General features: G+C 40.0%; 2 protein-coding genes across 2 annotated transcripts in view; one reads left to right on the top strand and one right to left on the bottom strand.

Annotated features, from left to right (window-relative positions):
* The window catches only part of Dgk (diacyl glycerol kinase 1), an 85,471-nt gene that overhangs the window by 57,923 nt on the left and 13,888 nt on the right, over positions 1-13,660 (bottom strand). The gene's annotated exons all lie outside the window — the stretch shown is intronic.
* Positions 1-13,660, top strand: part of LOC135434962 (uncharacterized) — a 32,044-nt gene that overhangs the window by 2,151 nt on the left and 16,233 nt on the right. The window contains exon 2 of the mRNA XM_064691791.1: positions 12,822-13,344. Within this exon, the coding sequence (XP_064547861.1) occupies positions 12,878-13,344 (467 nt within the window). The 5' untranslated portion in view covers positions 12,822-12,877. The remainder of the gene's footprint in view (positions 1-12,821; positions 13,345-13,660) is intronic.

Genomic DNA, 13,660 nt, shown 5'->3' on the forward strand with positions numbered 1-13,660 from the left:
AAGGCAAATCAGCTGAAAACTGAGAGAGAAAAAAACATACAAAAACAGTCCAAAAAACATTTGATATATGCAAAAGCGCAAATTAGATAAGTTTTGCTGTCTTTCTTTGCATCTTTCACAGATATTTTGTCATATGTTTTACATGTGTTCCTCCGCTCCGCAAGAGACTTGGGATAGAAGACAGTTTGTTGTTGTTATTGTTGTTGCTGCTGCTGCTGCGAGCAGCTGTTGTGGGCGTTGGCCTCAAAAAGCTCACAAGTGCGCCAGCTGTTGCCACATTTCGTGGCAGCCAGAGAATAGAGAAATAGAGAAGTCGCTAGTTCGTTTCACAGTTCGAACCAAAAAAAAAGAAGTCGCTAGTACGTTTCACAGCTCGAACCGTAAATAGAGAAGTCGCTGGTTCGGTTCACAATTCGAACCAACTGCCTGGCTTTAGGTTTGGTTTTATAAACTTGGTTTTACATGAGAGAAGTCGCTGGTTCGACTCACTATTCCCACCCAAAAATGAGAGATATCGCTGATTCGGTTCACAGTTTGAACTCAAAAAGAAAAGATCGCTGTTTCGGTTCACAACTGTTTGGTTTTTTAAGGAAGGCTTAAAAACAACTTTGAATCCAGTTGCTGGTTCAAACTTTAATACTCAAAGAGTTCACATAGTAAAAAAAAAATTGATTGATTGAAAGTAAAATAAATTTCTGATCTCTACCAAGCACAAGTAGCAACAACTTCTGAAGCACGTAAAACACATGAAGCAGCCCTCGTTTTATCCACTGTCACTTTTTACGGCTTGGTTACTTTTACACCCGCATCTTGGATGAAAAAAAAAAAAAAGTAACCACAATTAGCAATTGTGGTTGCAGCGGTTTCTGTTACGTTTGCACTTTGCCAATATTGCAATTTGCATATTTGTTAACATAATTCGATTAGTGCTAAAACCGCATAATTAAATGCGATTTTTTTTTTTTGTATATTTGTAAAATATTTAAATAAAATTGAATAAGTTGACACGTTTGGTGGCCAGTCATTGCCAGCTTGTTGGCTCATTCAACGCGCATCAACACCCACAATTAGTCGATTATAAATTTATTGTTAGCTCCGCGAGATATATTTAAGCGCTGACTATTTATAGTCAACGACTAGAGATGAGCCAGATGACGCAAGCAGTTTGTAATGCAATTAAAATACTAATTTTCTATTCTTAAAAAATGGAGATCAAGTATGTCGAAAGGCCATATCCACTTTCATGATTCCACAAAAGAATCTATGATAACAGGCAAGTAGGCCCAACTTCTGGCTAGCCGAAGCTTAAATACCCTTGCAGATTGTCGAGCGTGATGTCACTCGGTGCTTTAATTAATTGCTTAATAAATGACCCTCGCATGCAGCTACTTGAACATGAAAAATCAGGAGTTGCCGAAACGCAAAGCGTAGCACAATGCCAAATGCAAAAATATATGTGTATAAAAAAAAGTAAGAGTGCTCTAGTCGGAAGTGCCCGACTAGGGAATACCCTGAATCTTGTTTTACCAACACCAAGTGCGCTCGTTAGCTACAAAATGAAAGATCAGTATATCAGATCAAATCATGTTATCACATCATTATATTCTATTCTAGAGGCTAAAAGTCAAATTTGACCACGCTAGATATTAAATCCAAAGAGATTTGCCAACAGGATTCCGATATCGATTTTTATCGATTGCTTGGAAAGGGAAACAAACTCTTACTGCGCGGGTAGATGGATATACAGACGGATAGACAGAAGGACAGACAGACGGATAGACAGAAGGACAGACAAATGGACAGACAGATTTCCATGCCTAGATCGACTCGATTATTGATACTAATTAAGAATATATACCTCATGGGATCGGATATGTCTTCTTCTGCCTGTTAAATACATTAGCACAAAAACAAGATACCCTTTTTGCCCATTTTCAATGAGCTGCGTATATAAAAATTACCACATTTGCATTGTTTGCAATGTGCCGATGTTCAATATTCGTATCTCGTATTTGTTGCATGTTTTATTTATTTAAATAATTGTATTTATTTGCTTAACGATGTGTGGCACTTGAATTGGGAATGTGGCCCAATTGGTTTGCAGCTGATTAAAGCTAAATCAGATCTTTGTATGCATATATATGCCAAATCAGATCTGAATTCAATTATTTGTGAATTTGTGGAATTCGCGCCGCTCTAATAAGTGAAAGGGTCGTCGAACCGGAATTAGCTACAGCAAAAGAAAAAAAAAAAACAATGAAAAAACATTTAAATACTTAAAACAACACACAAAAAGCGAAACAAACAAACACAAAAATAAATTTAAGAAATATACAAAAAGTCAACGGGCCGATGATAAGCACAAAGAATCGAAACACGTTTCTTCTTAGCCAAAAACTAAGTATTATATGGTATTTATACATATGAATAAATAATGCACTGCAAAATGTGATCACGGTGTTAATTCGGAGACGAGGGTTGCCTCCAAAGTTGAAGCACTTCATCATCTGCGCATATAAATTATAATATTTGGCTAATGAATTGGGCTGGTAAACTAGTTTTCGCATTTGGAGTTCTGTTGATATTTGATATAGATTTTGTTTTTCTTAATAGTTTCGATTTTTCTGGCAACTGGTTGACAAATGGGCTCTTAAATAGCATGTTGTGCCATTTAATTATTTAATGTATGCCAAGCTGATCGATAGTCTCGGTCTTAAATGAAATAAGCTCCTGCTTAGAAGGCGCCCAAAAAAACAAACACACGCAATAAATTGAGACTTGTGTCGACTAATTAACTGTGAAATTGTCCAACTTCTATGCTAAAACCAGAATTGAAGTAAAAACAACTTCGCACAGTCCGCAGTCAGTTCATAGCTCACCCGAGTTCAAACGAATATAAACATATATTTAATTGAATTAACTTTGCTCAAGTTCAGGCGGGCGGGAAGGGGGAGGGGGAGGGGGGAGGGGGGCTCATCCATGACATCGATATATATCAACTTTCGATTGATTTAAATTGGGCTTTAATTGTTCGACGAGACAATGCCTCAATGGGGCATAGACTTGAACCAGAAACCCAGTAATATGCATGAGTATGCAGCTAATTTTCATCATAAAAAGCCCAGTCGGACGCACAAATTGGCATGAAAAGCGACAAATAAAAGCGATGAAAACATTTAAATGCGGCATTAAACCAGTTTTACAAAAGACATTAGCATGTGGACAGCCAAAGACAAAAGATCACAATGTAAATATAACTACTGTCAATCTGGTGGATATGCGAGTGTGTGTGCGAGTGTGCGAGTGTGTGTGTGTGTGTGTGTGTGTGCAGCATCAATAGACCACAAAATGACAAGCCACAGACAAAGGCAACACGCGCTGCATGCAAATGTTGCACTCTTTCTTGTTGATTATTGCTAGACGAATAATCGAAAAAAAACGAACTCGACTAACAGAATACCCTTTCCCCACAACTATGGATATCTTAAAGCACATGCAACCCAACAACATCAAAGGAATGCTTATCAAAATGTAATTTAGTTAAGACATTTCGTCTGCAAATTATGACTTGTAAAAAGCAAGAAGTGCGCATATACCCGTTTGATATTGGGCCTTAATGGTATAAACCGAGTCTAGAGTTACTTTGGCAATTTGTTGTTAACTCAGACACGATGGGCTGGACACGTGTGTGTGCGGGGGGGGAGGGTTCCCGCCTAAAATATGCATAAAGCAAAATGTAAACGAAAACAAAAGTTTCACTAATTGGCAGCCGAACTTGATGGACTGTATCTGATTGGGATTAGTTTTGAATGGCGCAAGTGCACATATATATAATCAGATATTTCTATATACATATATAGATATAACTTCAGATAAAATAAAAATCAATATATGCATATAAATATGATTGTGGGCTTAAGAAAGAGCGCCTGGTACGAAATAAGTCAAATACAACCGATTTCCCCCAATATTCCACAGTTGTGGGTGGAAAATAACTTACACCTTTACCCTACAAATCCTTAACACCCATTTTTCACCTAGGAAAGTTCGACTTTATTTTTATTATTTAATAAGCATTCTTCAAAATAAGTTTATGCCCGAAAGTTCACTCACCCGATCTTTGACGCCCCTTTTTCACCTAGAAAGGCTGGAATTTGCGAAAAGAGCGAAACACTTTCTCATACATACATTTTTTTATAAGGATCTTTGGCAATGAGTATAAAGCCCGAGAGTTTGCTCACCCAATCTCTGACACCCAGGTTTTACCGAAAGTTGTATGTACCTTTTCACACTTGCGGACGGAATTTCCCAAAACCCGTGAATCCTAATCACGTGAATCCGCAAACGAACTACAGTAGACTGTAATCATTCATAACTGAATCAGTCAGTCACAACAAACAATTTCTTATAAATAGAGATGATGATTTTCGTGTCAATTAAAAAAAGTAGCGCCCGCTGCTTGACCCAAAAACGCGAATTTCCGGCCGGCTTTGTTGTGTTTTTGTTGGCCAACTATTGCTGTGTTGCTCTGTGGGGCATTACACAATTTCAAGTTCAGGCCCAACAACGCCCAAATGCCAGGCAATAAGTTACACCTGTTGCTACCGAATATCGTATACTGACTACCGAATATCGTACACGTATCGTAGCACTTGTTGCTGCAGCAATCGGCGGTCTTTAATCTTGCGGCTCTCGGGCCGGGGGGGTCTCATTTGAGGTCTTTGGCTCCAGCTGGGCCATTGAGTCATGAGATGAACCGAAAATTAAATGTCAAATGTGCTGTGCCGATTTGTGCGTGTGGATTTCTGCCGTTGCCAGAGAGACTTTTGCATTTGGAGCGGCGAGTGCCGTCTCGTTGACTTTGCCACTGATATTGACCTTGGCTCTGAACGATACGAATAAACGATTATGCGAGCACACTCAGGCATATGGAGCACTCGGATCTATGGAGAAACATATTCAAAACCGAAACCTCATCATATCGTTGGATTGTCTTCTTAATCATAAGTCTTTTTTATGGTTTTGTTTTCCTACTCCGGATGCTCGCTCGACAATTCTTTGCTTTTGTTCCACTCTCTTCTCATTTACAATGTCAAGTGATATATATTTTGTTTAATTTTTTTTGGATGCTCATTTCAAAGGGCGCCTTTTTATCTACGTTTCAAGTTCAAATTTGTATACCCTCTGTCTTTAACAAGTGGGTATGTCAGACTAGTAGATAGATATTTGAAAGCTCTGTGGATTTGCTTTAAATTATATCTTCTTCTTTATATCAGCGCCTTTTCATGTAAGTTTTCATTACCTAGGAATTTGTATATTCCCTCTCTATTCCACTTTCTCTCTCACTTCCATTCTCTCTCTCCCACTCTCGTCCGCTTATTGCCTTAACTGTTACTATTTCCCCGTCCTATTAACGACTTTTTCCAAATATCGCCCTTCTTTGCGATTTTCATAAACTTAACTTCGCCTTGCAGTCTTTTTTACGCCCTTTTACAAATATCGCCCTTCTATGCGATTTTCATAAGATTTTGATTTTCTGACTGTATCCAATGAAGAGTAATTCATAAGTTTTATCTACTAGGTATCTAACAGCCAGGTCATTCTCAGCTAGAGCTTGCTTTCAATCTTTTATTATGAATTCATTTGTGTATTTTTTTTATTACTTTGTGTTGTGAGTATAAATAGATGAGCCGTGCGGGCATAAGTGTTTCCCATTAATAGACCATAAAAGAAATATAAACTATGCCAAGCGCTAATCGAAATAGCCGAGACTTCTGCCTTTTGCGTCTATGCAAAATGCACATCGTAAGAACGCGTATGTTTAATGCTAATTACATAAAGATAAATCGCATATCTAATGGATGTAACAGCATATTTGCGTAATACGCGGAGATTTCCCATTTTATATACATATGTATATATGCTTTTAATTAGCCGAAGGCCCTTAAACAACGCGCATTACTGGCGCGATTATTAATATATGATTTATTTAATTATTTAGCGCTTGGCCATTAAGTTAGTTTGGAGTTGCCATAAAAATGAAAATTGAATAAAAATAGCCAAAGCGACGTGTAAATAACTTAAATAAGTTATAAAATTGAACGAGCTTTATTAAGTGCAGGTTATAAATATGGCCAAGAGCCAGAGCGGAGGCTGGCAATCAACTAAGGCCCGAACTGGCAGCCAATAAATCGCAACAGGCAGCCACGCTCAGAAACGAGCCCAGAGTCAAAGTCGAAGATTATGTAAATGGGCCCGGGGGCAGCATTGGAAATGTGTGTGCCTATGAGTGTGTGTTTGAGTGTGTGTCATGTGCAGTTATGAGTGGGGCTCGCACTAGAACTGTGGACAATATGTAGATGGAGTTGAAAATTTATGCAAAGCCCAAACGGAACCTTGCCCTTGAGGCGCTGACTGACTTTGAAGTGTGACCAGCCTCACTTCCACCACATCAGCAACAAAGCTGCCAAATTCTCAAAATGCTTGGCTTCGTTTTTTGCTGTAACCAGAGATTGTCTTGTTTGAAGAACGATGCGTTCCAATCCGAAGCTAACCTTGTGGCCAGATGCTGTTGGCCATCAATAACACTCCACCAAAAAGCAGAAGCACTCGCCCAAAAATAGAATGGCCAGACATTGGAATGGATTTGTGTGCGTGTCTGTGTGTGTGTGTGTGTGTTTGGGTGTGCACACTTGTATAAATGTGTGTGTTTGCATGTTTGTATATTTTTATCTGCAACTAATTAGACATGCATTTCAAGAGCGGACCACAAATCCAGCTGATTTATAACCAGGCGACGACAGGCCAAACGCCTTTTTCCAGTGTGACCAGACTGCTTTTCACAACTTTCGCACTTTATTTTAATTTTTTTCTCCTTTTTTTGATTTGCCTGATATGATAATCTACTCGTGTAAGTCTCTCGCACATAAAAAGCCACAGCTTATATATTATATAAAGTCTCTTTTCGAAAGCTGCGCGCAATTTCAAAAGAAATTGCAGAGTTAGAATAAAAAAACCTACGGCCATTCATAAATTGTACGGGAATTTGTAAAAGTTAAAGCGTGTCCGACTGGAAGATACCCTCGGCTACCTTCTACACATACACACAGGCACTCAGGCAAGCCTCTGCCTAGCTGCGATTGTGCTTCTTCTTTCCTTAGTCCCATACTATGTTTGGAAAATGAACTCTAGCGTAACTTCGGAGTCTATTGTCCGATCTGTATGAAATTTTAAGGGCTTAAATAAGGCACACAAAAGTGTGCATATACCAAAGCGCAAGGGTCAACCAATAAAATTGAGTGCCTTTTCTAATATTAAAAGGAATAGGGGGAGGTAGCTAAAAAAAATAAAATATTCATCATCTGTATAGACTAGACGAGAAGCTACATAACAAGTTTGGTGTATCCAGCTTATATAATTTTCGAGTTATACTTAAAAAAACATGTCTCATAAATCTAGATTTATTGTTATTATAAAAAACGGGACTAGATGTCGAACAAAAAATGATAAACTTGTTCTGTGTATGGTTCAAGAGAATATATATTTAAAAGTTTCAATTATCTTGCTCTTATTTAACCAAGTTAAACGAATCTCTTGCTTGATCGACTCAGTTTGTCGTCGTATCCTTCAATGTAATTTGCATAGCAACATGATACCCTTTGTACCCAATTTGAATGGGTTTAGGGTAAAAGGGGAATTAGTGAAAAGCAAAAATGTCTCATATTCATAAAATGCACAACTTTTTTTAGCCGCATGCCAAAGCATTTGCAGCTTAGCTCACACAGATACAGATAGAGATACAAATACAGACACAGCTGCGTTTTGTAGTGCGCTTGAGTTAAGATTAAAAAAAAATGATAGAAAAAAAAAGGACCTGCAGTTGCATTTAGTGCGTATTTGCAGCACTTGCTCCGGCTGTTGTGGCCAAGTGCCACTAAAGTGCACGGAGGACATAAATGCGGGGATGTGTCTGGTTGTATTTTTCTAGTTATTTTTTTTTTGCTGTTGCAAGCCAGGCAGGCAACATGCTCTCAGCCTGCTGACAAGTGGGCACTTGGCCCTAGCTACTCGTGTTTTGTAGTGTTTGTCGTGTTTGGCCACAATGGAACAAGCATACATATATTGTCAGGCCGAGTGCCACAATTTGGAGCAAGCGGAAAAGAAGAGCTGCCAAGAACTGAATCACAAACGATTTTCGGATTGAAAAGTCGACTTATATTTGTTTGCCGTTTTGTTATTCGTGGAAAAGCAAAAGGCGCTTTCCACATCGCCGCAAAAGCCATGCAATTAGGCGTACAAAAACGCGAATAGTGTGCCTGCAATTAACATTAACCCACTGAGTTTTTATCAGGCACACACACACTCGCACACACTCTCGCACACACTTGCTGGCTCATAATAATATGGCATTAGCGGAGTTCAGCCGCATTAATTGCAAAATGTGGCCGCGCTTGTCTCTCGTGTGTCTTTGTCGCAATCGGGCATTGCAAAATGTCGCTTTGGCTCTTACATTGTCCGACTAATTAAAGGTTTTGTGCGCACTAATAACGGCCATTCGGCTCAACAGTTGCGAACACCTCAATGACAACGGCGTCGGCGTCTGCGGCGTCGTCCGAGTGTGCCGCCAAATTGTGGGTGCAACGGGCCGTAAAGTTGCCACCAATTCCCACATGATCAGCATGTGCGCCATGCTACGGCCATTTAACATCTGCACTTTGATAATATTTTTCGAATTTGAAAGCCCATTCATGAGTCAAAACCACTTGCATAATTTAGCTAAAGTCTTTTCTGCGGTTTCATTTAGCCTGCGTTTTTTTTTGTTCAACAAGGCGTTGGGACAATGTTGCGTCTTCAGGCGGCCTGCTGCGTTTGAAAATGGCTGCAACAATGGCAAGTGGCTGATGCCACAACAACAACAACAACAACAAGATGCCACACAGATAGCTTATTGTCTTTAAATTTGCAGCCTGCTTTGACTTGTTTAACATTAACATTAGCAAATATTGTCCGCCACGCATAGTGTCACAATTGCATATAAATATTTGGCATAAAATTGGCAATTATGCGTTTTACCTTTAGATAAGATATCAAAATAACTTGCTAAACAAAAAAGTTTTCCATACAAGAAGCTACTTTTCTATTATATGATATAGATATGATATAGTTATCCGATGTGGATAAGGTTTTGCATATATATGAGGAGCATAGGGAATAAATAACGGATATCTCGATAGTCAAAAGTGTTGTCCCTACAGGCAGCCATTTGATATAGTGCTCCGATCCGTCCGGTTCCGATGTATGTATGTACTGCCACAGAAAGGCGGACCTATGCAAAGTTTCATCAAGATAACTTTTTAACTGAGAAACTAGTTCGCATGACAGAACAGACAGAAAGGCAGACACACAGACAGACAGACGGATAGATGGACGAAGGAGGGACAGACGGGCGGACGGACAGAAGGACATGACTATATCCATTCGGCTGTTGATGCTGATCTAGAATATATATACCTTATGGGTTCGCAGATGTCTCCTTCAGTGCGTTACATAGTTCTTGACAAATTTAATATACCCTCTACAGTTGTCAGCCACAACAATAATTTTGATAGTTCGATTCGCGATTTGGGCCAGCTTCCTAGCCTTAGGTTCCGTTTGTACTTTGTTTTTCACAGCCTTTAACTTATGAGTTTCTTTTGGGGCTAATTCTGAAAAACAATTTTGTTAGTTCGAACCAGTTTCTTCCCTTGAGGTTCGCTTCTTAAACTTGGTTTGCCGAACGCTTAAACTTAGATTTTTCTTGTGGGTCTACAGTTGATGTCAAATAAAAAAAAATGGACATTTTAGAAATATAGTTTAATAATAACAAGAGTAAAGGCCCAAGCTATTTATGCTTTAGAGCTAACCCTCTCTTTAATTTTATTTAAATTATCTTCCAATTTATTTAAAACCGTTCCATTCTTGAAAAAGATATTTCGTGTCTTGGTTCTGTTATTTTGGGAAAGTTTCTTTGGTTGAGTTTCGCTTTTTAGTAGAAATTATATTTGAAGGCCGACTTCGAACCAAGTTTTGATAGAAATATAAACCACATTTTAGTACTTCTTTTCTATTGCTTGAGCCACTTTGCCCCACTGTGCGTTTGAAGATAAGGCGTTATATTTTTTGCTGTTGCTGTTTTTTTTTGTTTTAGCTTTTTTGTGGTTTTGTTTGCGACATCGTTTTGCAATGCCGAGTGTAAAGTGGATATAGATAAATATATCTATTGTGACTGCCGCCCGTTTTGTTTTTTTTTTGTTTTTTTTGTATGCATGTAGATTGAGTCTTGTTTGGTTAGTCGCATTGTTTCGCTGATCGACGACAAGTTTGTCGCCCAAGTCTTTTGTTTTAGGCCGCCGCCGGCTACTGCCTGCTCGATAAATTCAATGCATATCAAAACTAAAAGTCAAGGTGATGAGGGAAACGAGCCGAAGGAGGGGGGGGGGGGGGGCACATTCGGAAATTGAGTAGTTTGCACGCTTGTTACTTATTATGTGCCACAGAGTCGGACGTGTGGCTCCATTGAACGATGTCTCTGTTTGCACAGCAATTGACTCATCATCCGCCAAATGAAATATCAAAAGGCGCCGCGGGCTGATACCGAAAATTGAACTATAAATAAAAATCCTCACGTCTCTGGCTAAACATAGTTCTCTGTTCGCCCCTCAAGTGGCTGCCAGAGCAGCTCGAGCCTCTTAATTGTTCATGCTCATGATGCAAATAAGACAAAAATCAATTTTTAGCGAGATATCAAGACACATGACGGCACACTTTTGGCATCTGTGTGTTGCCAGACGTTCACAACAATTTATATATAGCTTAAATTAAGTAATGAATTTATGCAATATTTGCATATTTTTTGTCGTATCTCATTTGCCAGGCGCGTGAGGTTAAAGAACTGCGGCATACTTCACAGGCGGCCCACCATCAAATGAAGATTGATGTGGCTCCCTTTCAAGTCCAAGTCCAGGTCGAAGCCCAAATTGCATTAGGCCGACTGACTTGCTGCTCCCATTTCAAGGGGCAACGAAACATTGGCAACGACTTGAATACCCTAGCTGAGGGCATTAAGAGATTATAGCCTCGAGTCTGACTACAAACAAGTGGAAATTCATGTATTTGCAGCTTAACTTTGTACGAGGCTTTGCTTCGAAGCGACGACAAATTGCTTAAACTTGTTCCTTATACAATAATGCAAGGGTATACACTTGTAGTTGGGTAGGGTATTTACTTGTCGGCACTTCGCCTGCACACATTTCTTTCACGTACATTTTCTAGTTTCCCTTGGTTGTTTTTGCTTTTGTTTTTGTTGTTTTTCTTTTGGTTTTTCACCTGCCAACTGGCAACGGCTTTGAGTAACTTTGAGTTGTCACCAAAGAGAACTAGAAAAAAACAACTTGACTTGAGTTTCCAACGAGCGTTGACCATGGCACAAATGTGCATCGGCAGTGGCATCGTCGTCATATGGTAACACGACCGATGATTAATTTGCAATTATTGCTATCATTAAGTCTGCGGTTGCTGCAGCGGACACAGCTGCCACAGAAAGCAATCAAATGAGGCATTTAACAAGTAGGATCGAGCACACATTGAGCATGCCGACAATTAAATAGCCTTTAGCTTGGCAGTTATGTGAGGCGCATTGTATAAGATCGCATTTGCTGAAAATACACAAACTCAAACTCATACGGAAACTCATTTTCTACATAGAGCTATAAGATATAGTAGCACGATTATTTTGAGATGTGGCTAACATATGCCATGTTTTTGATACCAGATCAAGAATATATATACCTAAGGGTGTCAAAGTGCACCCTTTAGTAGGGTATTAGAACTTGATGCCCAACTAATTCTAAGGGCAAACGAAATAAAGTTAAAGATCACGAACTTAAACAATGGAAAATTTGCAAACTTGTTGCAAGCTCTTTGGCTGGGAATGTGAAACAAATATATGTGAACCTGCCGCCTCTGATTACCGCACAAAGCATGTTGTTTGGGCCCCTCTGCTCGATCCTCTAGAGAAATGATGAAGCTGTCAGCGTGGTGTCTGCATTACGTGGCAAACTCTTGGCACACTTATCCGCAAATCTAACTGTCTATCATATAAGTATATAACCATCAGTCAGACACCAAGCCAGCTGGGAAGCAATGGAGTTGGGCAGTTGGGCTGGCTTTTACATAAATCGCTAGCACTTGGCTCGTGAATTTTCAATTTTCGAATTATGTGCCGAAATGACTGTGGAATATGCCAGTTGTTGCGACTGCCGGGAAATGCATGCTCATCGCGGGTCAGTCAGAGATTTTGAGTGTAGCCAGCTATCAGCCGAACAATTTGCCAGCCGCGCAACATTTTGGCCATAAATATGCTTAGGACGTGGGCTGCATTATGCAATTGGCGGCGAGTTGGGCGGGGGGGCAGACCTTTTTTGGGGTCGGTTCGCGTTGCCTCAACGCCTGCTAATTAATGCAACGCCATGTGCCAGCAGCAGCAGCAGGCACAGTGGCTGCCATAAGCTGTCGCACAGCCAACCATTTTTAATAGAACGCGCGCAAACAAATCACAAATGTGTGCCAAAAAATAAAACGCTTTTAATTTGCGGTTAACTCTAGCTTCAAGCTGCTGTTAAATTAGAAAACGTCTTGCAAAATATAATTTTTATGGAATTTAAAACAATTTTTTGGTTCATTCGAGGCTCTTTCTAGTACCTAAAACCCATTTTCGCCTTTTAAATTATTTAACTTATATTTATAATTTTAGTTTTTTAATTTTCAATTCTCAATCTTTGCAGTTAAGACTGAGCCGTAGCCCGTTTGGGAGCTGAATGTGTTTGCGTGTGCCTTGACCATGCCCATTTGCAAAAGTTCGCCGGCAACGGCAACGAGCAAGAAAACCGCCACGGACATATCCGCCGATCATGTGACGGAGGCGGCCCAGGTGAAACGCACACGGGAACAGGCCTATTTCAATTCGTACGACTTCGACGCAATCGAGGTGCTGCCCTACGACGAGGACAACGACGACGACGGCGACGGCGTGGTTGTGACGGGCAGGCACAGTCGCGCCAGCAGCGGACGCTATTCGGTGGCCAACGACAGCAACAGCAGCGGCAGCCACACAAAGTTCGCCTATCTGCACAGGCTGGGCGCCTTCTTTGGCCAGAAATCAGCTGCGGATGGCGCAAGTGCATCGGCTGGTCACAATAATGGAGTAGCCGGAGCTACACAGGAGCTTGGCGGCGTTGCCCTCGTTGCGGGGCCAACTAATGATAACTTTTTGCTACCACGCGCCATGCTAAAGTATCCATATCAGAGGTAAGTCTTGACAGCCATGGAATCCAATGGATTCGAAACGGGAATTCTTATAAGTCTTGACAGCAAGCTATGAAAGCGAGCGAGTGCGAATCTAGAATTCCTACTTATTAAGCTTATAATGAACTGAAACTTAAACAAAAACAGATGTATCGAACCATATCTCTTAATACAATAAACTCATTGAAAATAGTTGGAGCAGATGTTTAGTTTCTTAATCAGAACAACAAGCTGAGTTGCTCTTGATTAACTACAACAGAGACTTAAAGTTTAAAATATATATCCTTCTCGCAATACGCAGCAGAAGTTCATCATATGT

Source organism: Drosophila montana, unplaced genomic scaffold (genome assembly GCF_035044405.1).
Source record: "Drosophila montana isolate Dmon_TW-CO22-7 unplaced genomic scaffold, ASM3504440v1 contig_3468_1, whole genome shotgun sequence".
Taxonomy (NCBI): domain Eukaryota; kingdom Metazoa; phylum Arthropoda; class Insecta; order Diptera; family Drosophilidae; genus Drosophila; species Drosophila montana.